The sequence below is a fragment of the Scyliorhinus canicula genome, chromosome 6 (assembly GCF_902713615.1).
Source record: "Scyliorhinus canicula chromosome 6, sScyCan1.1, whole genome shotgun sequence".
In the NCBI taxonomy this organism is placed as follows: Eukaryota; Metazoa; Chordata; class Chondrichthyes; order Carcharhiniformes; family Scyliorhinidae; genus Scyliorhinus; species Scyliorhinus canicula.
In genome coordinates this window covers 85,331,694-85,359,290 of record NC_052151.1, presented here as the reverse complement: position 1 = coordinate 85,359,290, position 27,597 = coordinate 85,331,694, and the positions used below count along the sequence as shown (strand labels likewise).

General features: G+C 44.1%; 1 protein-coding gene across 2 annotated transcripts in view; it reads right to left on the bottom strand.

Annotated features, from left to right (window-relative positions):
- The window catches only part of esco2 (establishment of sister chromatid cohesion N-acetyltransferase 2), a 78,687-nt gene extending 51,196 nt beyond the window's left edge, over window positions 1-27,491 (bottom strand). Inside the window, exons 1-4 of one of the 2 annotated variants that reach the window (XM_038799606.1) lie at window positions 27,307-27,491; window positions 18,580-19,603; window positions 3,309-3,384; window positions 1,602-1,662 (exon numbers count right to left, since the gene is read on the bottom strand). In XM_038799606.1, the coding sequence (XP_038655534.1) occupies window positions 1,602-1,662; window positions 3,309-3,384; window positions 18,580-19,603; window positions 27,307-27,323 (1,178 nt within the window). In that variant the 5' untranslated portion in view covers window positions 27,324-27,491. The remainder of the gene's footprint in view (window positions 1-1,601; window positions 1,663-3,308; window positions 3,385-18,579; window positions 19,604-27,306) is intronic. The other variant, XM_038799605.1, reaches the window with a different exon arrangement.
- Between the last annotated feature and the right edge of the window lie 106 nt (window positions 27,492-27,597).

Here is a 27,597-nt window from a genome sequence, read left to right as displayed (position 1 = left end):
ATAATTTCAGCAGGTCTGACAGCATCTGAGGGGAGAGAAGGAGCCAGATTTATACTGTAGCGGGTGGGGGTGGTGGGCTGGATAGGGGGCCAGCGATAGGCGGTGATTGACAAAGGTGTCGAGGACAGAAGACAAAAGGAATGTAAATGGAGGTGATTAAAGCTAAGAAGGGTGCTGATAGTGGCACTTAAAGAGATTAAAATGTGAATGACAGAACAAAGTTGAGCAGTGTGCTAAAGGGGAACTAGGAACAGTTGGCCTAAGTGGAGTGGGGGGAAAGAGAAGAGAAGAGAGAGAAACAATGGTGAGCAAAAAACAATAAGAAGTCTTACAGTACCAGGTTAAGGTTGAACAGGTTTGTTTCAAATCACATTTAACCTGTCCATATCCACTTCCAGGGGCTGTGGAACACCCCAGCCCCATCAACTTTTCCAACATGCTTGCCACATAAGCCCTCACACCCGATCCTTCACTGCTCTCAGGGAGGCTGACGATTCTCAAGTTCTGTCTCCTGGATCTGTTCTCCAAGTCCTCCAGCTTCTCCTGTATTCTTTTCTGGAGGTCATTCATCATCTCCACCTTGGCCTCCACCACGGTTATATATTTCTCGTGCTCAGACACCTTTTTCTCCACCTCCTGAATCGCACGCCCACGAGTTTCTTGACCCTGCGCCACCTGATCAATTGATACCTTAATCGGGTTCAACATGTCTTTCTTAAGCTTGGCGAAACATTCATCAAAAAATTTCACCAGCTGCTCCGTCGACCACTGTGCCGCCTCCCTGCGGGCCTGCTTCTCTGCCATGTTTTCCTGCGTGGCCGGTTCTGCCCGCGTCTTTCTTGCTGAACTTTGTCTTCTTACACGGCCACTTCTAGTCTAATTCTACATACAGTAGTGGGGGATTTCTCCTCACCGTCTTACTCTCCACCGATTTATCCAATAAAATTGGGGGAAAAAACAGGAGAAAAGGTCCAAAAATTCCGTCACAAACGGGAGCTATCAAATGTGAGACCTACTCCTCCATGACCGCCACCGGAAGTATTTAGACAAATCTTGATACCGCCTTTGAATAGACACTACGAATAAAAAAGGCTTCTATCCTGAAAATGAATTCAACACCTGCTACATCAGACAATTTGAAGTTTAAGGAATGAAAAAAATCCATGCAAACTGTATAATGACCATTTTATATTTAGTATTGCGTTAGTAGTCTGCACATCAGTCTATTTTAAGAAGCAAGCTTCAGACTTCCTAGTACTTTGAATTTTAAGATAGTTAATGTTTGCTTTTTGGCCTTGTAACACAGATCACTAAAAGTAGTAATGCAGGTTGTGGGTACCCCCAGATGCCTTTGCTTCTCTAAGGCAAATAGATAGTCATTACCTTACACTATTTACATTGATTTAACCTGGAAAGAACATTGCCTAATTGCACAATAGGATACTCGGTTTTAGTCACTCATATTTGTCTCCAGTTCCTGCAACTTTAGTAACCTGCTGAAAACTAATGCTTCCCAAAAACAATAGACAGGAATTATGTATATGGTAGTATATCATACCATAAACCTTATGCATACGAAACACACATTCATAAGTTTGTACCTTTTACTGCTTGTGCAAGGAGTATTAAAGATGGGATAGATAGCACCAGCTGCGGATGAGCCTGAAAGAGACAAACATGCTCATTACATTTCTAAAAGAATTCTTAACTAAGGAAAGTGGCCCTATCACAAAACCCAACACTTTATTTTAATTATAATTGCTACAAATACTAAACATTTGTCTGTATATTTACAAACTGGACTTTACAATCAGCAACAAAACAAGGGTTGAGCTCAGTGGCACGGAGAGATCTCATGATCTCTGTGATGAGAACTTTATCTCTCTTGCCAAGAAGAGTATTGCAACATTCCTTAATGAATATTCCCAGCACAGAGTACCATCGCCTCATCATGTCGATCAATCAGCTAATCACGTTAATTAATTCTCACAGATCGCTAGCCAGGAATGGAAAGTACTAAATCACTTTTTTTTAATTTAACAGAGTGAAAGAAAGATTGGGACATATATTGGAGAACTAGCGTAAGGTAGCAGTTGGGTTAAATCTGATTGAATGACAGAGCGGTTAAAGGGTCAGCTCCTATTTATGGTCATAGATACTAAAGCTAAAATAGCATGAAAAAAATTGAAACTAGTTGAAAAAAAATCACAATGGAGATATTTAAAAACACTGCAACAATATAAAATTATTTTTTTGGTCCAGGTTGTTGTTCTACAAAGTTACTACTCATTTAATAATAATAATAATAATCTTTGTTGTCACAAGTCAGCTTACATTAACACTGCAATGAAGTTACTATGAAAAGCCTCTAGTCGCCACATTCTGGCGCCTGTTCAGATACACAGAGGGAGACTTCAGAATGTCCAAATTACCTAACAGCGTGCCTTGCAGGATTTGTGGGAGGAAACAGGAGCACCCGGAGGAAACCCGCTATTAACCTACTTACACCTGACTGAACAAGGTGCAACATTTTACGGTGTTCCAATGAGAGTGGAACAGGGGGAAGTTGTCATCACATCAACTGATTTCCTTGACTGCTGGCTCAAAGTTTTTGTGAGGGAGATGATGGGGAATGGGAGTCTACAGTGTAGACTCTGTTCCACCTGTGGCAAAACAGAGAGAGACAGACAGGAACATTCTGGATTTCCATCATAATCTTTCCCTACACTAAATCCCAAAGTTGCTGTCAGTTTTCAACAGGCTATTGAAAACATACCATCTTACTCTGCCAATTTTGATTGTGAATCTAAAATAAAAGCAAATTAGTGCGGATGCTGGAATCTGAAACGAAAGAGAAAATGCTGGAAAATCTCAGCAGGTCTGGCAGCATCTGTAGGGAGAGAAAAGAGCTAACGTTTCGAGTCCGGTGACGCTTTGTCTACCATTTTCAGTTGTACTCTGAATACCAACTGGTAATTTGAGATACAATCTGATCTATTCCACCGATATATTTTGTCATCACCTCCCTTAAAGGCACTGATTCATATGTTATTTTTTGTCATCTTTCTTAAATGGACATTATTTAAGAAATTGGGCAGTTCCGGGCATCATAGCGGAGTACAGACACATTTTCACTCAAGTAACCATACACGTCTATTTTACAGGAAGATATCGATAGATCTAAATGAAGAATAGATAAGACTCTTTAAAAAGTGGGCATCAGTACGTTCCAATCCAAAATTAGTATAAAATGGACCACGACAAGTTCTCATTCCGTATTGAGCCCTAGTCATGACTGACTCGGTTACCTTCATTTTTGTCATTATTTCCTTCAGGGGTGCTTCCATCTTCAAATGCCAAACCAGTTTCTCGAGTATTAAAGCTCTTAAGATGAAAAGAAAAATGAAATATGATAAAGCAATAATTTTCTTTTTTAAGTAAATTAACTTAAACTCTCATGTTTAGAAGTTCCAAAATAGATGTTATTTGAGCATCATCAAGTGCAGTATCTATGAAACAAATCAGGATATCTAGAGAATATAAAAAGCAATTTTCTTCACTCAAATATTAATGAGGAATGCATTGGAGCCATTAACATAACTATTTTCACAAAAACACAAAGATAAAACTTACATGGAATTCAGTTTAATTTAAAGACCGATACTGGCTGAAATTCAACTCATAATAAATATTAAAGCACAAAAACCACACAATAAAAATGCCCTTTAGTGCAAACAAGAAAAAGGACAAATCATGGCAAATTGTTAACTATTTTTGTGACAAATTAAGTGAACTGTCACAAATGTAGTACCTACTGATAAAGGCATATATCAGTTCCATATTCACTTATATTTGACATGAGAATGCCAAAGTATCTTAAATGTTCAGAAGACCCCAGATTGTACATGGAATGCAATTTAAGAAACTCTTCTTCCAAGACCTATTTACTAAACTTCAGCTCATGACAATGGAAGGCCAAACCCTATCAAATGCCTAGAATGGCACTAAGACTCCCAAGAATGAGTGTCTCTTCTCCTGAAAAATACTTAATTATTGTTGTCAAGGCATAGCAGTCCACTTTTAATTTAGAGAGCCTGAAATAGACAAAAGGTAACGTATGATTTGAAGGGGATACCGTGAAGGGACTTAATATCAATAAAGATACCAGTGATGGTATCAAGCATTCTAAAGTCAGATATAAACATAGGCCAGGTGCACAATAAATATTCATCTGCTGCTCCAACAATATATTTTTTAACATCTATCAAACAAAAGCACTGCACCTTCTCCTTCACTTTTATTTATAGAGTATCTTTAACGTAATAAAAAAGTCCAAAGGCATTTCCCTCTCTCTTCAGATACCATGCACAAGAGGGCGGTGGCAACCGTAAACATCCATCTTGGTTATAGTCCTTGGTTATATTTGGCAAGAAACTGCAGTAGTTTTGCAATTGCCCTCGACAGGTTCTGACTGACGAGGAGACCCAGCAGCTCCAGGGCAGCACGGTAACACAGTGATTAGCAAGCACTGTTGCTTCACAATGCCAAGGTCCCAGGTTCGATTCCCGGCTTGGTCACCGTCGTGTGGAGTCTGCATGTTCTTCTCGTGTCTGCGTGGGTTTCCTCCGGGTGCTCTGGTTTCCTCCCACAAGTCCAGAAAGAAGTGCTGTTAGGTGAATTGGACATTCCGAATTTTCCCTCAGTGTACCCAAACAGGCGCCAGAGTGTGCCGACTAGGAACTTTTCACAGTAACTTCATTGCAATATTAATGTAAGCCTACTTGTGACAATAATAAAAGATTATTATTATTACTGCTTGCCGTAGGCATGTTGGAAGGACTTACCGATGGGCCTTTTCTGTGTTTTATGACTCTATTATGTCTCTCCGAGGCAACACTCAAGGTGCGCGGCTGTGTTTAAATTGTCAAGTCTAAAGATAATTAAAGTGTGGATAAGCGCTTCTGCAGCAGATAAGCCAAGGCAGCGCAGCGTCTGGTAATATTAGAGGGTGGGGCAGAGAGAGAGAGAGAGAGAGAACCGGCAGTGTTAATGGTGGCATGGATGTAAGACCATAAGTTCGTCGTAGGGCTCAAGCATTATGCCAAGGATACAGTCTGCTTCAGCCTCAGATAATTGCCAAGATGGTACAAAACCCATGGTTAAGCAAGACCTTGTAACAAGGACTAAAGACAATGGCTTTCACAGTCCCAATATTTTACCGAAGGATATTTCTGGTCACCCAGTACTGGATATCAGACAAGCAGAATTACTATTTAATAACAACGGCAGCACGGTGGCACAGTGGTTAGAACAGTTGCCTCACAGCTCCAGGATCCAAGGTTCGATTCCCGGCTTGGGTCACTGTCTGTGCGGAGTCTGCACATTCTCCTTGTGTCTGCATGAGTTTCCTCCGGGCGCTCCGGTTTCCTCCCACAAGTCCAAAGATGTGCAGGTTATTGCATGGATTGGCCATGATAAATTGCCCTCAGTGTCCAAAAAGGGTAGGTGAGGTTATTGGGCTAGGGTGGAGTCGTGGGTGCTCTTTCTAAGGGCCGGTGAAGGCCAAATAGCCTTCTTCTGCACTGTAAATTCTATGAATAATCTTCTTTATTAGTGTCACAAGTAGGCTTACATTAACACTGCAATGAAGTTACTGTGAAAATCCCCTAGCCGCCACATTCCGGCGCCTGTTCGGGTACACAGTGAGAATTCAGAACGTTCAAATTACCTAACAGCATGTCTTTCGGGACTTGTGGGAGGAAACCGGAGCACCTGGAGTAAACCCACGCAGACATGGGGAAAAGGCGAACAGCGAAACAGTGATTCAACTGAGAGAGAGAGACACCAAAGCAAACTATTGCAAATGCTGGAAATCTGAAATTAAAAACAGAAAATTCTTGAAACCCTTTTTTCCGCTCTGATGAAAAGTCATAAACCTAAAATGTTAACTGTTTCTGCCCCCACGGAGAGGCTGGATAGACTGGGACTTTTTTCCTGGAGCGTGGGAGGCTTAGGGATGATCTTATAGAAGTCCATAAAATAACGAAGGGCGCAGATAAGGTAGTCAACATCTTTTCCCAAAGGTAGGGAAGTCTAAAATTAGAGGGCATAGGTTTAAAGTAAGAGGGAAGAGATACAAAATGTCCAGAGGGATAGTTTTTTCATGCAGAGGGTGGATAGTGTCTGGAACCAGAGGCAGTAGTAGAGGGGGTACAAATTTGTCTTTTAAAAAGCATTTAGATCAGGGGTGGGCAAACTTTTCCGAACAAGGGCCACATTCAGAAATTCACAATTTTAAAGGGCCACATAGTATATTAAGTAAAATAATTAATATTTAAAATAGCCAAAATAAAAGGTTTTTAAAGAAAAAAAAAGCAATTAATTTGTATTAATTAATATTTTAAAGTAGAAACTTCACATTAAACACATGTTGTGCCGAGCAATGATCACCCTACTCAAGTCAACGTATCCACCCTATACCAGTAACCCAACAGCCCCCCCATATTAACCTTAAAATTTAAAAAGAAAAAAATTAATGACTTGATCTTGGTGGGCCGCATAAAGACCTTTGGCGGGCCGCATGCAGCCCGCGGGCCGTAGTTTGCCCACCCCTGATTTAGATAGATATATGGGAAAGCTGTCTATAGAAGGATATGGGCCAAATGTGGTTAATTGGGATTATTTTAGTGGTTAAAAACGGGGCGGCATGGACAAGTTGGGCCGAAGGGCAAGTAAAACATAGATCGATACATTCTATGGAAGGTCAGACCCGTTGGAGCCAGAGAAGCCCAAAACAATAAGTCCCAAGAACCGCCCCAGCGACTGAGGAACTGCCCCATGATTGGGGGGTTCAAACATAATCGATCGGGAAGAGACCCAATCGATTCCAAGCAGGTAAAGGAGTCCGCCCAAAGGGGCACGGATCCCCTGGGACATATAAAAGGCAGGTCCCACACATGGTTCAGTCTCCTGTCTCCTACCAGCCGTCGAGCAGCAGTCACCAACAAGTGAGTGCCTAACGACGACCGCTACCAGAAATAGGCACTCCTGATCCCCTTTTCAATTGATAACAACCTGAAGTCTGCGGACCAGAGCAGAGCGAGAGGCCTTGTTCCCTGACCCAGCAGTTCCTTCGAGATAAGTATTAGTTGTTTAGCGGTAGGAGTAAGTTTAACCCTTTAGCGTGTGCATGGGTAGTTATTATAATTGTATTATAATAAACTCTAGTTGTTTGGACTTACTAATTGGTGTACGGTTTTATTGCTTTGAACTTCACCTTGAAGCTTGTGGCGGTGTCTTAACGGCACCTGACGACTCCAGAGCTTAGAACAAGAAACAGAGCCAAATTGAGTGTTAAGCACACTCATCCAGAACGAGCAACAATTGTTAGTAAGAAATTTAATTAAATCAATAGCCAGAAGCGATATAGGGTCAAAAGGCATAGGATCTGTGTGGGTAGAGTTCAGGAATTGCAAAGGAAAAATGTCACTGATGGGAGTTATGTACAGGCCCCCTAGCAGTCATCAGGATGTGGGGCAGAAAATAAATCAAGAGATAGAAAATGCATGTAAAAAAGGCAATATTACAATAATCATGGGGGACTTCAATATGCAGGCAGACTAGGAAAATGAGGTTGGTAGCAGATCCCGAGAAAAGCAATTTGTGGAATGTCTAAGAGATGTTTTTTGGAGCAGCTTGTGGTAGAGCCCTCTAGGAACAAGCAATTTTGGATTTGGTGATGTGTAATGAGGCAGACTTGATTAGGGAACTTGAGGTGAAGGAACCCTTAGGGAGCAGTGACCACAATATAACAGAATTTACCCTGCAGTTTGAGGAAGACGCTGGAATCAGATGTAGTGGTTTTACAATTAAATAAAGATAGCTACAAAGACTTGAGGGAGGAGCTGGCCAGAGTTGATCGGAAGGGAAGCCTAGGAGGGAAGATGATGGAACAGCAATGTCAGGAGTTTTGGGGATTATTCAAGAAGCACAACAGAAATTCATCCCAAGGAGGAGGAAACATGCTAAGGGGAGGACGAGGCATCCATGGCTAAGGAGGGAAGTCAAGGACAGCATTAAGCAAAATAAAAGGCATAAAATGTGGCGAGGATTAGTGGGAAGCCAGAGGATTAGGAAGCCTTTAAAATGAGCAGAGGACAACTAAAAAAGCAACAAGGGGAGGGAAGATGAAATATGAGTATGTTAGCTAGTAATATAAAAGAAGATAGGAAGAGTTTTTTTTAATATATAAAAGGTAAGTGAGGGCAAGAATAGACACTGGACCACAGGAAAATGAGGCTTGGAGAAGTAGTAATAGGAAACAAAAAAAATGGAAGAGGAACTGAAGAGTTACTTTGCATCAGTCTACATGGTGAAAGACACTCGTGGGATACCAGAACTTCAGGAGTCATGGGGCAGAGCTAAATGTAGTGACCATCACGAAGGAGAAGGTTCTGGGAAAACTGAAAGGTCTGAATGTGGATAAATCACCTGGACCGGATGGACTACACCCCAGGGTTCTAAAGGAGATAACGGAGGAGATTATGCAGGCATTGGTGGTGATCTTTCAGGAATCATTGGAGGCAGGAAGGGTCCCAGTGGACTGAAAAGTGGTGAATGTAACACTGCTGTTTAAGAAGGGAGGGAGGCAGAAGACAGGGAATTATAGGCCAGTTAGTCTGACTTTGGTCATTAGTATGATTTTAGAATCCATTATTAAAGATGAGATTGCAGAGTACCTGGAAGTGCATGATAAAATAGGACTGAGCTAGCAAGGCTTTGTCAAGGTCATGTCTGACAAATCTGATAAGAGCTCTTTGAGGATGTAACAAGGAAGTTAGACAAAGATGAACCAATGGGCATGATCTATTTAGATTTCCAGAAGGCCTTTGACAAGGTGCAGTATAGGAGACTGTTAAATAAGTTAAGAACCCATGGTGTTAAGGGTAAGATACTGGCATGGATAGAGGATTGGCTGACTGGCAGAAGGCAGAGAGTGGCGATAAAGGGGTATTTTTCAGGGTGGCCGCTGGTGGTTAGTGTGTGCCTCAGGATCTGGAAGAAAGAACTGAGGGCACTGTAACTAAGTTTGCAGATGACACAAAGATATGCAGAGGAACAGGTAGTATTGAGAAAGCAGGGGGCTGCAGAAGGACCAGGACAGGTTAGGGGAATGGGCAGATGGAGTACAATGTGGAAAGGTGAGAGGTTATGCACTTTGGGAGGAAGAATGGAGGCATAGACTATTTGCTGAATGGGAAAAGGCTTATCAGAAGCACAAAGGGACTTGGGACGCCTAGTCAAAGATTCTCTAAAGGTTAACATGCAGGTTCAGGTAGCAGTTAGGAAGGCAAATGCAACGTTAGCATTTAGGTCGAGAGGGCTAGAATACAAGACCAGGGATGTACCTCTGAGGCTGTATAAGGCTCTGGTCAGACCCCATTTGGAATATTGAGAGTAGTTTTGGGGTATGTATCTAAGGAAGGGTGTGCGGTCCTTGGAAAGGGTACAGAGGAGGTTCACAAGAATGATCCCTGGAATGAACAGCTTGTCGTATGAGGAACGCTCGAGGACTCTGGGTCTGTACTCGTTGGGAGTTTAGAAGAATGAGGGGGGGATCCTATTGAAACTTACAGAATACTGAGACGCCGAGATGGATAGAGTGGAAGTGGAGAGGATGTTTCCACTAGTAGGAAAAACTATAACCAGAGGGCACAGCCTCAGACTGAAGGGCCAATCCTTTCAAATCGAGATGAATTTCTTCAGCCAGAGGGTAGTGAATCTGTGGAACTTTTTGCCACAGAAGGCTGTGGAGGCCAAATCACCGAGTGTCTTTAAGATAGTGATGGCTAGGTTCTTGATTAATAAGGGAATCAGGAGTTATGGGGAGAAGGCAGGAGAATGGGAATGAGAAACGTGTCAGGTTTGAGGCGGAGCAGACTTGATGGGCCGAATGGCCTAATTCTGCTCCTATGTCTTATGGTGACTTTAGCTTTTACCTTACCCTCTGTATTTTTCGTAATTCATCGGTCATATTCCAAGGTCAAGAAAAATTATTCAACATCATAACTTCATTATTCATGCCACTATTTTGACAGGAATTCAGAACATATCAGCCGTTCAAAATTAAAACAAGCAGCTTGTTTGGCTATTTATCTGCTTCATGTGATGTAACTGAAACAGTTTTCTTTTGAGAGAGCACCTTCTAAAGTCAGATTAATCTGGATCAACAACATTGCTTGCCCCATTACTAGCAACACTGCCAAAGCAAATATACAAAATCAACCAGTAAAATTAACATTTTGGTTTGTGCAGTTCATTCACTATTGTTCACATCTCTTGCAAGTGTTATTTAAATGCAACAAAACAGAAAATACTGGACAATCTCAGCAGGTCTGACAGCATCTGTGGAAAGTAGAAAGCTACAATTTCGAGTCTGGATGACTCTTTGTCAAAGTCAGCCAGATTCGAAACGTTAGCTCTCTTCTCTCTCCATAGGTGCGGTCAGACCTGCTGAGATTGTCCAGTGTTTTCCGTTTTTGTTTCAAATTCCAGCATTCACGGTAATTTACTTTTATGTTATTTAAATGCATGGTTTCAATAATAACTGAATTTATATAGCATTTTTTAAACACAAAGACATCCTACGGTGCATTACTGGGAAAGACAAAACAACCTGGCATCCAAACCAAAAGGCATTCCTTTAGTCAATTAGCAGCTTTACTGGGCTCTCTGGACTATTTACTATTAATGCAAACACTAATTATCAGCAAGAAAGGCACTCTGATATCAGAATATTCATTCCAAACAAATCAAAGTTGAAATAAGTTTGAATATCTTTTTTTGTTCCTTTCTTCCCATTCATTCTATTTAGGTTTGCAACCTTTCCTTTCAAGTGTCTGAATCCCACATTCTATTCTAGGGATGGGACACTACTAAAATTGTTTCTATCACATGAAAATTGGCAAAGATAATCTCATTACTCAAATCTGGAGCCTTTAAAGATGAATCATTGGATATTGGCGTGTCCACAACTTCTGAAGCATATAGCAAATGCTCTAATCATAGAATTGCTGAAGTGCAGGAGGAGGCCATTCGCTCCATCAAGTTTGCACCGACCAGCCAAAATAGCACCCTACCTAGGCCCACACCCCTGCCCCATACCCATCACCTCACCCAGCCTTTTGGACAGCAAGGTGCAATTTAGCACGGCCAATCCACTAACCTGCACATCTTTGGACTGTGGGAGGAAACCGAAGCACCCGGAGGAAACCAACAGAGAGGAGAAAGTGCAAACTCCACACAGTCACCCTAGGTCGGAATTGAAACGGGGTCCCTGGCACTGTGATGCAGCAGTGCTAGCCACTGTGCTGCCTGGTCACATTTTTTTTTAATGGGAAATGGTTTTGCTGGATAGGCCAGCATTTGTTGCCCATCCCCATTGGTCACCCACACAGACCAGGCTCGGTTTCTTTCCCTAGTAAAGCAGATAGGTTTGTACAACAATTACTGAGTTTCATTGTCACTGTTACTGAGGCTAGCTTTCAATTCCAGATTCATTCATTGAACTTATTCCACCAACTGTCTTGGTGGAATCTGAAGCAATGTCTCCAGAGCATTAGTCTTGGCCTCTGGATTACTAGCCCAGTGATGTCACCAATCTGCCATAATCTGCCCGTAACAGCAGCTGAAGGTCCAGCAGTTGAAACAAATTGTCTTTTTGGTGGCAGCCTCGGTGTATAAACCACATTTTCATTGCATCTTTGAAGGTAAAGTTTTTAAAAATCCACACAAATGGTGCCCAAATTATAAATGTTTGAAATATTTGTTTTAAGCAGATTACTGTTTGCTAATGTTGCAGAGGAAATGCATCTCAAGGAAGTAAAATTACTTCTTGTAGGCCCCAAAATTCCTGGGGGAGGGGGGGTGTAGCCACCCAAGATGGACACTGGGCTAACAAAATGGAGAACTGCTAAGACTGTAGGGAGAAAACAGTCTTAGCCAGGACAAGCAGTCTGCAAAGGCTAATTAGCATTCTGCACGTATCGAAACTAGTTTATGGCCAGGTGAAAGATCTCAACCAAAGGTGTAAATAGCAAAACGCTTTGCATAGTAATGAGGCGATCCAGATCTGGGCACACACAATAGCAACATTTGGGTTTGAATGGATACTTTGTGTGGACGCCCAGACGAAGCGGCACCAGAAGTATCCATCACAAAAGACCCTAGAGACCGCCCCACCCATCGAGAAGAGACCCTCAGATTGGGGGATTTGTAAGACATCGATTGGGAAATGACCCAATCGATACATGGCAGGTAAAGGCCCGCCCCGAAGAGGCACGGACTTTGGGGGACCTATAAAGATAGACCCCGCACATGGTTCTGTCTGTTGACTCCGGCTCAGGTCTGTTGTGCTCCGGCTCCGTTGCTGTTTTTGTGCTCCGGCTTGGACTGCTGTTTTGACTCCGACTCCAGATCCTGTCTTCCATCACCGGCCGTTGAGCACCAGCCATCGTTCAGTAAGTGCCAAAACGACGCTCGCTACGTGAACCCGGCATTGCTTATACATTATTCGACTAGTAGAGAACAGAAGGTGCAGCCCAGAAAGGAACAAAGGCCTTGTCCCCTGACCTTGCTGGTTCCTACTTAGATAAGTATTTAGTCGTTTAATAGTAGAAATAGGTATTAGTCTTTAGCGTATGCATGCGTATTTATTTGTATAATAAATATTGATCGTTTGAACTTACTAATCGGTGTATAGTTTTATTACTTTGAACCTGACCTTGAAATACTTGGGAGGTGTCTAAATACGACACCTGGCGACTCCGAGCTGAAAATACATACACAGAGCTGTAGTAGTGTTAAGCACACGGCCTTTAAACGGAGGCGTGTTAATACACTCCAATAAACGCGTAATACACTCAAGTAAAACGTGCAACAGGGTGTCTTGTACACAAATCGAATACAGCAAGGTAAACCCCTTTATATCAGCACCAAACTGTTTAGGGCCGGATTTTCATTATCGAGGCAGGTAGTTTAAGTTGGGAAATTTCCTGACTCAATAGGAAATGCCCAGTCAGAAACAATTTTTGCTTTAGAAAGGCAGGGGCAATAAAGCTCGAAAACAGATTAGTGGTAACTGCACGGGTCCAGACGGTCAGGTGGATATACCTTTAAGAAATGGGTGTTTATCAAATAGCTGCAATGTCAGTGTGTGGGTGGAGCCTGGCTGTCTTTCACTTTCGTTTTGAGCTGAAAAGCTGCTTTGTGGCTCTGTTTTTGGTTTCGTTTTCAGAGTTGAAGAGCTGTATTCAAAGCAAGAAGATGTGTAATGATCTCTCTCTCTACAAGCTAAAGAATGTCTTCAGTTCACTTGATGATTTCAAAGTAATACCTGTTTCTGTAGAGAATGTAAACCTGCTGTCTTTGTTAAAAAAGGGTTTAACTTATGGATGTTGCTCGGAAAAGTATTAAGGGTTACCTATAGTTTTGTATCTGTGAGATTACATGGGTTGGTAGTTGATAAGATGTTCACTGTGTTTACAAAATGTTAACTGGGTTCATAGAATAAACATTGTTTTGTTTTCAAAATACTTAAGGTCTCTGTTGCATAACATCAGGAGAGTGAACCCTTGTTCTCCCCATAACCAAAATCTATTAAACGTCGTGGGTGAGGTGAACTCCATGATATACTTTGGAGTTTTCTAAACCCTGGCCCGTAACAAGATTCCCATGGAAGGATTTACTTTATTGGCAAAAATGCAGGGAAGAGAAAATTTTGCTCGACTGACAGTTGTATGATGGTATAAAAAGTTATTTTTCTGTGATCTCTTTTGTCAATGGCTCAATATCTATTTGTACAAGACAATGAGGTGTTAAGTGCTTATAGCCTTTGTTATTGATAATTAAAGGTCTAGTTCATTAATATTTTTCTAGCAGTTTTTCCAGAAAATTATGAATAGGTGTTTTTTTAAGCAGTTTCACAGATGCTTTTTAAAAAAATTCATTTATGGGATGTGCGTGTCGCTGGTTAGGCCAGCATATATTGCCCATCCCTAGTTGTCCTTCAGAGGGTGGTGATGAGTTGCCTTATTGAACCGCTGCAGTTCTTCGGGTGTAGATACATCCACTATGCTGTTAGGGAGGGAGTTCCAGGATTTTGCCCCAGCGACAGTGAAGGAAAGGCGATATATTTCCAAGTCAGGGTGGTGAGGGACTTGAGAGGGGAACCTTCAGGTGGTGTGGTTCACAGATATCTGCTGCTCTTGTCCTTCTCGATGGTAGTGGTTGTGGGTCTGGAAGGTGCTGTCGAAGGAAGCTTGGTGAGTTACTGCAGTGCATCTTGTAGATGGTACACATGGCTGCCACTGTTCGTTGGTGGTGGAGGGTTTGAATGCTTGTGGAAGGATGAACAATCAAGTGGGCTGCTTTGTCCTGGATGGTATCAAGCTTCTCGAGTGTTGTTGGAGCTGCACATATCCAGGCAAGTGAAGAGTATTCCAATACACACCTGACTTGTACCTTGTAGATGGTGGACAGGCTTTGGGGGGTGGGGTCAGATGGTGAGTTACTCGCCATAGGAGTCCTAGCCTTTGACCTGCCTTGGTAGCCTATTATTACCATTGGGTTCACTGGTCCTGTACAGAATGTATATTGGATGCTTGGGCATGGAAATGCAGCGTATAACAGAAAATGGGCTGAAGTTGGGGGCTTAGATAAGACCATTTGACCTTACTTTTGAACACTTAATCAATACTACGGTTCACAACTACTCAAGAGGGGTTATGAACCACAGGTCATAGGAACATAGAAGCAGGAGTGGGCATTTGGCCCTGCTCCACTATTCAATAAGATGGTGGTTGATCTGGAGAAAGCAGAAAGCTGCAACACAAAGGAATTTGGGGGCACCTGTGCACGAAACACAAAGCTAGCACACAGGAGCGGCAGGTAATCAGGAAGGCTAATGGAATGTTGGCCCTTATTTCAAGGGGGTTGGAGCACAAGAGTAGGGAAGTCTTGCTGCCACTGTATAACATACTGATGAGACCACATCTGGAGTACATTGAGCAGTTTTTGTCCCCTCACTTAAGGAAAGATATTATTTTATTGAAGTGGTTCAGAAAAGGTTCACTAGTATGATTCCCAGTATGGAGGGATTGTCTTATGAATTTAGAGTATTGAGAGGTGATCTCATTGAAACATATGGGATTCTTAAGGGGCTTGACGTGGTAAATGCTGAGAGGATGTTTATCCTCATGGGAGAGAACCCATGAGAGAGGCTTAATTTCAATTAGGACTAATATGTAGGAATTTATTTTCTCAGAAGGTTGAGTCTTTGGAATTCCTTGCTACAGAAAGCTGTGGGGGCAGAGTCCTTATATTTATGCCCGAGAGATAGATTATTGGTCTGTAAGGGAATCAAGGGTTACAGGGAAAGGGCAGGAAAGTGGACGTGAGGAATGTCGGATCAGCCACGATCCTATTGAATTGCGGAGCTAGAGGGGCCGAAAGGTCTACTCCTGTTCCTATTTCTTATGGTCTTGCGATTGTGGTCTCAGCTTCACTTTCCTGTCTTCTCCCATAACCTTCAACTCCCTTGCCTAACCAGACTGTGACTAACTGCGCTGAATAAATTCAATGACCCAACTTCCACTACTTTCTGGAGAAGAGAATTTCACACACCAGCAACAAAAAAATTGTCCTCATCTCAGTTCTAAAAAGATTTCATTCAGACCCAGCTAGTTTAGCATGTGTGCAATCGGAGGCAGTCTCCTCTTTTTTAAAAAATCCTTTTCTGCTTATTAAGTGTTAACAATGATAATGAATTTTAGTACAGAAAATACCTTACAGTACAGCAACAGTTTGATAAATTTACATTTGGAAGAGAAAAGAAAAGATGGGTTAAAAAGGAAGAAAATCAACAATCAATGGACAGATATGGGGTGGGATTCACCGTTCAGATGGCGATTTCGTAATTGGCGATTGGCCAGTGAATCTCTTCTGACACCGGAATCGGGGGCAGCGCCCGTTTACCGCAGGTTTCGTATCCTCCGCCCCCTCCGTTGGGACGGGGTTAGCACGTCACCTGAAGGCCTCTCCCCCGATGGGCTGAGTTCCCAACCGCGCGGTTGACCTGTGTTCTCAGCGGTCGAGAAACTGAAGTGGCCACTGTGGACTGTGTCCAGCGTCGCCAGTCGGGCGGGAGCCGTGCAGCTGTCCGGGGGGGGGTAGGGGGGTGGCCAGGGGGACACTACCTGGCAGGTCGGGTCCGCGCATGGCTGGCACCATGTTTTATGATGCGACCGCTGCAGGTCGTCCCCCTGCGCATGCGCGGCCACGGCCCAGCCATTCGCCAGCTGTTTTTATCGTGGGAGCCAGGAGTTTTACTTAGCACGGCTGCTAGCCCTTCACCGGTCGCAGAATCGGCGAGGGGTCGACACCGATTTTAGGGTCAGTTATATGAAAGTTGAAAGCTATAGTTCCTCAAAAAAATCTAGGAAGGTTGCCAAACTACATAAAATCACATACATGCACATGTGCTCACTCTTATCTCTCACAATAAAATCCCGTGAAGCTCTACATCAGGTTGAATTTCTATAAACATTTAATTAATAGTAAAGCTTCAGCTGAATCATCACTTACACAATGAAATCCAATTTATACAGCCGAAACGTATTATAGTTCTGAAAAATTAGTTCAGTTGCATGCGGTGTGTTCAAACTGCAGCTCACAGTCATACAGTACAGGAAAGGCCCTTCGGCCCATCACTTTTGCGCCGGTCACAAATAACCACCTAACTATTCTAATCTTATTTTCTAGCACTTGGCCAAGAGCCTTGTATGCCCTGGGATCACAAGAGCACATCTAAATACTTCTTAAATGTTATCAGAGTCTCTGCCTCCACCAACCTTTCAAGCAGTGAGTTCCAAACTTCCATCACCCTCTGGGTAAAAAACTTTTTCCTCACATCCCCTCTGAACCTCTTGCTCCTTACCTTACATCTATGCTCCCTGGTCATTGATCCCTCCACGAAGGGGAAAATTGTCTTCCTGTCTTCTCTATCTATACCCCTTAATGTTATACAGCTCAATCATGTGCCCTATCAGTTTCCTCTGCTCCAAGGAAAACAAAACCGAGTTAAATGAAAATAGGAACATTTGGCATTCTTGCCTGTCCTGATGAGTGCAAGATCAAAAGATTCAACAGCACATCTTTATCATCAACAACACTCAGATTAGGAAAGCAGCAGTATTAGAGGATTCTACAGTCAGTCTAACAGACAGGTGATTCTACAGCTGTAATTCCAGGACAGTGTTGCCTTCCAGATACCAAGGTCATGGTTGCTACTGAACATGCTGAAGGAGGGGATGACAACCAGAGGTCATGGTCTGTGTCAATGCCAATGATACTGGTAGAAAGAGGGATGAGATCTTGTGTGCTGGACCTGATTGACTCCCAGTGGTGAGCATAGAAATAGGAATGCGCGGATGATTACATGGCAAGAGAGATAGCAGAAGAGGGAGGATTTTAGATGCCCAGGAAATTGGGACTGGTTCTGGGAGACGTGGGAGCTATACAGGTCGGATGGGTGGGACAGAGGGAATAGAAACTGGATGGAACATTAGAAAGGATAAAATAGTTTCACAAATAATTGGGAGAGACAGATAGCACTAGAGACATAAACAGTACGGTGCTACCAAGGATGAAGATGCCTCTGACGTCAATGAAAAAGTAGACAGCCGAGATACTAGATGGGCTAAAATTGATAAAGAATAGGTATCGGAAAGGCTGCCAGCTAAAGTCGATAAATCACCAGGGTAGCTAAGGATACTGACATAAGGAAGGTGGAAATAACTTTCACTGGCAGAATAATCGAGAACCAGAAGACACAGATTTAAGACGATTGGCAAAAGAACCAAAGGAGACACGAGAAAAAATATTTTTATACTGTGAGTGGTTAGCATCTGGAAGAAACAGTGTGGTGGAGGCAGATTTAGAATTTCAACAGTGCAGGCCATTGGGTAAATTGAGTCTGCACCGACCCTCTGAAAGAGCACCCTACCTACATAACCTCATCTAACCTGCATATATTTGGACTGTGGGGGGAAAATCGGAGCACCCGGAGGAAACCCACAGAGACATAGGGAGAAAGTGAAAACTCCACAGTCACCCTAAGTAGGAATTGAACCTGGGTCTCTGGCGCGGAGGCAGCAGTGCTACCAATGTGGGTTTCAAAAGAAATTGGATAAATAACTGAAGGGAAAAGAAATTGCAGGGCTACTGAGAAAGGGGAGGGCAATGAGAGGAGCTGAAATACTTTTGCAGAGCCAGAATGGATACAATGGGCGAATTTGTGTTGCAACCATTCTGAGAATCGACTTAACAGGGTTCGACGCTGCACAGCACAGGAAAACAACATTCCACACATTTGGATTTACATCTTCAAATAAGAGCGCTACAAAAAAATTAAGTCGTCACTAATTATGCTAGGGCATTCATTAAATATCCCAAGCAGCACATTTAATTAAATATTGATGGGAGGAGAGTAGTTAAAAAGTTAATAAAATTCTTTTATCTTACTTTTGTTGTCAAATCATCCTTTTGCAATGTCTTCTCCTTGGTTATCGATACTGGATGTCGTGCCACTTCAATTCGCTGAAGTACTATTTTCACCTCTCGCGTAAGCAAACGTTCAACCAGTTTCGCAGGCAGTTGTGCATATTTTGCAGCTTTTCTTCCCACTTTTGGTTCCGCTCTCATATTATAAGTGCTCTCTCGAATCTCATTAGTCATTTCACTGTCATTAACTACCTGAAGAGCTTCCTTAATAGCTTTCTTGACATCGTTCGTGTTGCTTTTACTGTGATAATGCTGGAAGCCGCGATTTGATGGAAATGATTTGGCACTGGGGTCTGGCAATTTCTGGTTCAGCAAAAACTGGGATTTTCTGCCTGTGGAAAAGAAAGCTGCACCTAATTGGATTCGAGGTTTTTGCTGCACCTTTAGGCCATTCACCTTTGAAGTGAAAAGAAGTGTCTTGGTTACAGATCCATAATATGCACTTTTGTTCTGATGGGTCATTCCTGTAGTGCCATTATTTCTGACTTTTTGTTTAATTCGGGTTTCTTTTGAATTTAATGGAGCTTTAGAACTGGAACCGACCGGCAGCTTTACTTTTGCTTCAGTTTGTTTCTTCATTTGAGACTTTGCACTTTTCACATCATGTTGTTCATCGACATTGGCGCATTTGGAAAGCTTGTTTTCAAAAAACAATTTTCTCTCAAGAGGGGCGAGATAAAGCTGTTCCCGCTTCCGATAGAAAGAACTTGCAGCCCTGTGCAGATTGCCCTTTCTGTTGAGAGACAGCCTAGAGACTTTCTCCTGTGAATCATCTCGACATTGATTAACCAACAATTTTTGTGGTGAAGCACAGTTGTCAAGATTTTCTTTATCAAAATTAAAAATATGTTGCGACTGCCTTAACATTGTCGAAGAAGTTATTTCAGGGGATGATATTCTTGAACCAGAAAAATGAACAAAATCAAGGATTGTTTTCTTTGTTAATGCTTCAGATATCGCTACGTTGATGGGGGTGTAATCCGGACTGTTGAAAATAAAACATTACTTAGTGACAGTTAAATCATAGAAAAATCAATATTTTACACTTGAACTTTACTTCAGTGTGAATTCAGTGATTTATGCACATACATAATTCCTAGCACCAATTTGGCACAGTAATAAATCAGAGCTGCAACAATGGAACAAGAATCAATTGAAAGGACCATCACATTTCTATCGCATATATCCTGGACCAATTACAGTTCATCATTATAAACTGTGTATAATTGAAATGTTTTAGTCCACTTAACATATGGATAAAAGCAACTAGCTTCTTTTTCTAGCAACCATGTCTTTTTAAAAACTCAACCCATGAATCTCTAGTCTCGCTGAAAATGTATTTGGAACACTTCACAGAATTAAAACACCAGGTTCCCATTAAATTAGAATAACGGTTTAAGGAATTTATTAGTCTCTGTTTTGAATGCCTTGTATTAATAGACTATGGCTACCTGGGAAAGGCAATAAATATTTTCATTCAGAATGGAGCAGAGATACCTCTAAAACAAGGGACGGGATTCTCTGTTGGCTGACGCCGAAGTTGGGACACACGATTAGGTGGAGAATAGGTTCTTGATGGCAAATGCGTGGCAGGTGCCGATTTGACGGCAAATCACAATTCTCCATCACCTCGACAGCAGCGTCAATGCGGTCCAGAACGCACATACAGTAAACACCGTTTGCATATTATTAGCGGTATTCTCCCGGGCCTCTGCGATTCTCCGCCTCCGATGGGCCGAGTTCCCGACAGCGGCGTTCACTTGCATTTTTAGAAATCATGAAACCCGTGTCGTGGCTGCTGAGAGAGCAAGAAAGGTGTCCAACACCATCATAGTTTGCTGACAGTTGTGCCACTGGCCGGGGGGGCACGTCTGCCAGGGCCGGGAGTGGCGAGAGGTGACCAGGAGGTGGGCTGTGGGGTCAGGTTGGACGGGCATGGAGCACCATTGCCACAGCTGGAAAGGCAATCAAATAGCTGCGCATGTGGCTGACAGCCCACTGAGAACTTCGGGTCATGGGTCGTATAGGCGTGTCCCCCCCAGATGCCCTCTGGCCCCAGCCAACCTATCAGCTGTATGGATGCGCTCTAGCACAACCAGTGCCATCTTGTTGGCTGGGATGAGTGTGTGTGGGCATTATAATGTGTTTATGTGGTTGTAGCTTAGCCTCCCGAGTGTCAATCACCAACCCGGTGAATTTGGCAGTTTTTCATTGGAATCAATTGTGTCCACATGGTGCTAGTCCCTCCGATCTGGGTTTGGCCACCTGAGTTGCGGTCATGAAAGTCCACGAATTCTGCCCCGGTGTCAACACTTAGACTCAGGAAAGGAGAATCCAGCCAAAATATTTTTAGGAATGAGTTAACCTATATTCAATTATATAAAGAATAAAATGTCACAATTTACCAATCATATTTTAGAGAGCTATGCTTCCTCTTCCTTCAAGGAATTGCTGACATTTTTCCTCCAAGTTAGAAAAGAAATTGAATAGAAACTAAATATGCTACATAAATATGCTACATAGGGGCTGGTTTAGCACAGTGGGCTAATTAGCTGGTTTGTAATGCAGAACAATGCCAGCAGCACAGGTTCAATCCCCGTACCGGCCTCCCCGAACAAGCGCGCGGAATGTGGCGACTAGGGGCTTTCACAGTAACTTAATTGAAGCTTACTTGTGACAATAAGCGATCATTATTATTATTATTATTATTAATAAACAAAAGCAGTCAGGGAGTACACATTACTTATTCTAACATGATTTACTGCCACTAAACACCTTAAATTTACTGTGTACTACATCCTACCTAATATTTGGCAGATTTATTAAAGGTTTTCACCACGTTTTCTTTGTTGCATAAATTAATAAATCTTGATGGGCTACTTGGGACATTTATGGTCCATATGAAAGAAAATGCTGAGGAGGTTAGGTTCACGATCTTAAAATTATCCTTCCATTCCAAGGCATGTGTTACAGCAGGATCAATTTGTCCACTGGGTACAGCAACATGGTGCTAACAATTCCCCTTGATATTCAATGGTATTGCCATCGCTGACTCCCCACCATCAACATCCTGGGGGGATTACCATTGTCCAGACACTGGACAGGACCAGCCATATTAAATACTGCAGCTGCAAGAGCAGGCCAGAAGCTGGGAATTCTTGAGTGAAAGTAACTCACCCCCTGACTCTTCAAGACTCAAGTATGATGGAATACTCTCCACTTGCCTGGATGAGTGCAAGTCCAGCAACACTCAAGAAGCTTGACACCATCCAGAACAAAGCAGCCCGCATGATTGGCTTCTCATCCACCACCAACCCACAATGACAGCTGTGTGAACCATTCGCAAGAGGCACTGCCGCAACTTAACAAGACTTAGAATCATAGAATTTACAGTGAAGGAGGAGGCTATTCGGACCATCGAGTCTGCATCAGCCCTTGGAAAGTGCACCCTACTTAAGCCCACCCCATCCCCGTAACCCAGTATCCCGCCTAACCTTTTGGATAGCGGAGCAGGCTCGAGGGGCCAGATGGCCTACTCCTGCTCCTAGTTCTTATGTTCTAATGGCCAATCCACCTAAGCAAGTTCCCCGCCAAGCCACACAATCCTGACTTGAAACCAAATCACTGTTGGCGAGTCAAAATCTGGAGCTCCGACCCAAACAGTATATGGACTGCAGCAGTTCAAGAAGGCAACTAACCATCACCTAATGGGCAATTAGCGATGGGCAAAAAAATGCTGTCTCATCAGCAATGTTTGAGTTCTTCTATGGTTTATGTGCAATGTTACTGGACTAGTAATTCAGAGGGCCAGACTATTACTCTGGAAACAGGAATTTAAACTCCACAATGGCAGCTGACAAATTTAAATTCAATTAATTTAGAATGAATCAATGGTGACCATAAAACTCCTATATCGTTGTAAAAATCTTTTTGGTACTTCTGGGGGCGCCCATGGTGTGAGTGGTCGCATATTTGGTTGCACCCACTTGTGGCGTTTTTCTCGGACCCTTTCCCCGGTTAACAGGTGGATGTGAGGAGGCAAAAAGGTGCAGGGGAGTTAGTGGAAGAGAGTGACCCACTGGTGTATGGAGCCGAGGGCCAAAAGTGGTCGCAAAAGAGGGGAACAGACTGCAAAATTTGGTGTGGTGTCATGTGGAGATGGCAGAGGGTCAGGGAGCTCTGCCGGCTCAGTGGTCAACAAAGCAGCTGGTGGGCTTCCTGAAGGGGATGTTCACCCACCAAAGCAAGGAGGATCTGGAGGAGCTGGCCCGGGTGGTGGATTCGATTAAGGCGGTGATGACCGCGTGGAGACAAGGCTGGAGGCCCAGGGTCAGGCGATCCAGAAGATGGAGGAGGAACATGAGGAGCAATTCGCCTCAATGGCAGCAGAGATGGGGCTGATACGGGATCAGCAGAAGCGGCTCCAGGAGAAAGTCAAAGACCTGGAGAACCTGTCATGCAGGCAGAATATTATGATTGTGGGTCTGCCGGAGGGAAGTGAGGCAGCGTCACTGGCGCACGTGTGGGGAGGATGCTGGAGAAGCTGCTGGCAGAGGCAGTATTCGCACGGCCTCTGGAAGTGGATCTAGCGCATAGGGCGCGAATGAGGAAGCCCCAGGGAAACGAGCTGCAGAGGGCGATGGTGATGCGTTTGCACCATTTCCTGGACAAGGAGTGGATCATGAGGTGGGCCAGGCAGACTAGGCGCTGCACCTGGGAGAGCAGTGAACTTTGAATATATCAGGACCTGGGTGCAGAGCCGAAGACCACAAGATAATAAGACATAAGGAGCAGAATTAGGCCACTTGGCCCATCGAGTCTGCTCCGCCATTCAATCATGGCTGATATTTTTCTCATCCCCATTCTCCTGCCTTCTCCCCAGAATGAAATGAAATGAAATGAAAATCGCTTATTGTCACAAGTAGGCTTCAAATGAAGTTACTGTGAAAAGCCCCTAGTCGCCACATTCTGGCAGCTGTTCGGGGAGGCTGATACGGGAATTGAACCGTGCTGCTGGCCTGCCTTGGTCTGCTTTCAAAGCCAGCGATTTAGCCCTTTGCTAAACAGCCCCATCCCCTGATCCCCGTATTAATCAAGGATCTATCTATCTCTGTCTTAAAGACATTCAGTGATTTGGCCTCCACAGCCTTCTACAGCAAAGAATACCACAGATTCACCCGCTCTGGCTGAAGAAATTCCTCCTCATCTCTGCTTTAAAGGATCGTCCCTATAGTCGGAGATTGTGTTCTCTGGTTCTAGTTTTTCCAACAAGTGGCAACATCCTCTCCACGTCCACTCTATCCAGGCCACACAGAATCCTGTAAGTTTCAATAAGATCCCCCCTCGTCCTTCTAAATTCCAACGGGTACAGACGCAGAGTCCTCAACCGCTCCTCATATGACAAACTGTTCACTCCAATGATCATTCATGTGAACCTCCTCTAGACCAGGCATTGTCAAACTCGTGGGCACGACCCACAGGTGGATCGTGGGGCGGGTGTCAGGAGGATCGCGGAGCCGTCCATTTCGACCCTCCTGATCGCGCAAATCGGAAGGGCAACAGCCGGTTTTTAATAATGCCGGTTGCGAGCGGCCTTCAAAATGACAAGGAACAGATAAAACAAATTCGGCCGCACTGCGCATGCATGCCCGATTATCGGTGCACATGCCAGATATGCGCGATCAGGAGCGTCGCAACAGATTGATACGAAGATTGGTGGAGTTGTGGATAGTGAGGAGGGCTATTGTCGGCTGCAAAGATACATAGATAGGATGCAGAGCTGGGCTGAGAAGTGGCAGATGGAATTTAACCCTGAAAAGTGTGAGGTTGTCCATTTGCAAGGACAAATATAAATGTGGAATACAAGGTTAACGGTAGGGTTCTTGGCAATCTGGAGGAGCAGAGATCTTGGGGTCTATGTTCATAGATCTTTGAAAGTTGCCACTCAGGTGGATAGAGCTGTGATGAAGGCCTATGGTTTGCTAGCGTTCATTAGCAGAGGGATTGAGTTTAAGAGCCGTGAGGTGATGATGCAGCTGTACAAAACCCAGGACGTTGCCTGGAATGGAGTGTAGGTCTTACGAGGAAAGGTTGAGTGTGCTAGACCTTTTCCCATTAGAACGGAGAAGGATGAGGGGCGACTTGATAGAGGTTTATAAGATGATCAGGGGAATAGATAGAGTAGGCAGTCAGAGACTTTTTCCAGGTAGAACAAACAATTACAAGGGGACATAAATTTAAGGTGAACGGTGGAAGATATAGGGGGGATGTTAGAGGTAGGCTCTTTACCCAGAGAGTAGCGGGGCATGGAATGTACTACCTGTGGAAGTAGTTGAGTCAGAAACATTAGGGACCTTCAAGCGGCTATTGGATAGGTACATGGATTACAGTAGAATGATGGGGTGCAGATTAATTTGTTCTTAATCTAGGACAAAAGCTCGGCACAACATCATGGGCCGACGGACCTGCTCTGTGCTGTATTTTCTATATTAACACTGCTCTAGACCCCTTCCAAGGTCAGCACATCTTTCCATAGATACGGGGCTCAACTGGGAAGCTCTGTTTCTCCTTTCTGGCAAAATCTCGAACCTGCCTGTATCTAAACATTTCCCCCTGCTCCAGCCCATACTTCGCTTCCAGCTCCTTCAGCCCTGCAAACCGACCCCTAAGAAACAAATCTTTTACTGTCTTAATTCCCCTTCTCCCATTTCTGAAAATTTCCATTCCACCTCCCTGGCTCAAATCTGTGGTTCCCCCGAATCGGCACTTCCCCTGACCCAGCCCCCAACCCAAAGTGTTGGCGAAACTGCCTCCAAATTCTCAATGAAGCTATTATTACCGGACTCCCTGAGTACTTCCCCGGGGCTATCGGGAGCGGCGCTGTTGCTAGTGCTTTCAATCCCGACCCACTGCACAGACTCTCCTCCGTTCTGACCCACTGGGAATCAACCCCTCTGACCCAGCTCTGCAGGAATTGGACCTTTCCATGTGTTTTTTTTCTTTTGGGCAAGTTTTTCTTTCATTCTGGTAACAATTGTTTTATGTTTCGCATGGCTTGTTTTTGAATACTTTTTTAAAACCGATCTTCCAGAGGAGCATAGTTCGTGTATGGTTTTTTAAAAAATTTAGATTACCCTATTATTTTTTCCAATTAAGGGGCAATTTAGCATGGCCAATCCACCTACTCTGCACATTTTTGGGTTGTGGGAGCGAAACCCACGCAGACACAGGGAGAATGTGCAAACTGCACACGGACAGTGACCCAGAGCCGGGATTGAACCTGGGACCTCAGCGCCGTGAGGCGGTTGTGCTAACCACTAGGCCACCGTGCTGCCCCGTTCGTGTATGGTTTAAAAACATACTGGAAGGTTAACATGAAAACCAAATGCAGGAAATGCTCAGCAGGTCGGGCAACACCTGTGGAAAGAGAAACATGTGTTAACGTCCAGGTCGGCAACCTGTTTATCAGAATCAGGAAACCTGATAACGATGTTATTCCCTCTCCCCATTGGAATATTAGAGGTTTGGGCAGCACGGTAGCATGGTGGTTAGCATAAATGCTTCACAGCTCCAGGGTCCCAGGTTCAGTTCCCGGCTGGCTCACTGACTGTGAGGAGTCTGCACGTCCTCCCAGTGTGTGCGTGGGTTTCCTCCGGGTGCTCCGGTTTCCTCCCACAGTCCAAAGATGTGCGGGTTAGGTGGATTGGCCACGCTAAATTGCCCGTAGTGTCCTAATAAGTAAGGCTAAGGGGGGTGTTGTTGGGTTACGGGTATAGGGTGGATACGTGGGTTTGAGTAGGGTGATCATTGCTCGGCACAACATCGAGGGCCGAAGGGCCTGTTCTGTGCTGTACTGTTCTAAAAAATAACTGCTCACAATACTCCAAATGGGGTCTGACCAAAGCCTTGTGCAGCCTCAGAAGTACATCCCTGGCCTTGTATTCTAGCCCTCTTGACATGAATGCTAACATTGCATTTGCCTTCCTAACTGCTGACTGAACCTGGCTGTAGCGTGAGAAGAGAAGCCATTGTTGGATGTTTTGACGATAATAATGTAACCAAGCAAGGTTAATTGGACAGGAACAAAGAAGGGCCCTATAGAAGGACGGTGCGACCAACCACCTTAAAAATCAGCAAAGCCGTCACGAAGGCCAACACTCAAAAGGGGCAGCACGGTAGCACAAGTGGATAGCACTGTGGCTTCACAGCACCAGGGTCCCAGGTTCGATTCCCCGCTGGGTCACTGTCTGTGCAGAGTCTGCACATTCTCCCCATGTCTGCGTGGGTTTCCTCCCGGTGTTCCGGCTTCCTCCCACAGTCCAAAGACGTGCAGGTTAGGTGGACTAGCCATGATAAATTGCCTTTAGTGACCAAAAAAGGTTAGATGGAGTTATTGGGTTACGGGGATAGGGTGGAAGTGAGGGCTTAAGTGCAGACTCAATGGGCCGAATGGCCTCCTGCACTGTAAATTCTATGAATAAACCTTGCCCCTAAATATAATCTTTGACTTTAGTTAACACTTTTGCAATGATGTGGCATGGTTGGAATCCTGATCGGAGGATTTAGGAGGCAACATAAAGTCAAGACCGAATTTTTGTTTGAAAAGTCCCTCCCGGATATACGAATCCAACTTGTTGTTTCAGAAAGGTGGCTCTTCTCTGTCGAGCGGGCTCCGACCAACGAACTAACCTGTCCGCCCCCCTCATCCACTCACTTGTCCGGCACAGACGGAATCATCCCAGGGTTGTTCAGCTGGATCCTCACCTCCTCCACTCAGGAGAGGAGATTCAAACCGCCACTGCCGTCCCGCGCACTGGCGGCTTCCAAACCCCGCGCGCGCTCCGCCTGGGCCCTCCCACCAGCCGCGCTGATTGACCCCGAACGCAGACCCCTCCCATTGGATATACAGCCAGTCAATCTGGCGAAGTCTCCCGATCGGATTGGACCAACGTGAAGTCCCCGCCCTCTTGCCAAGTCCAA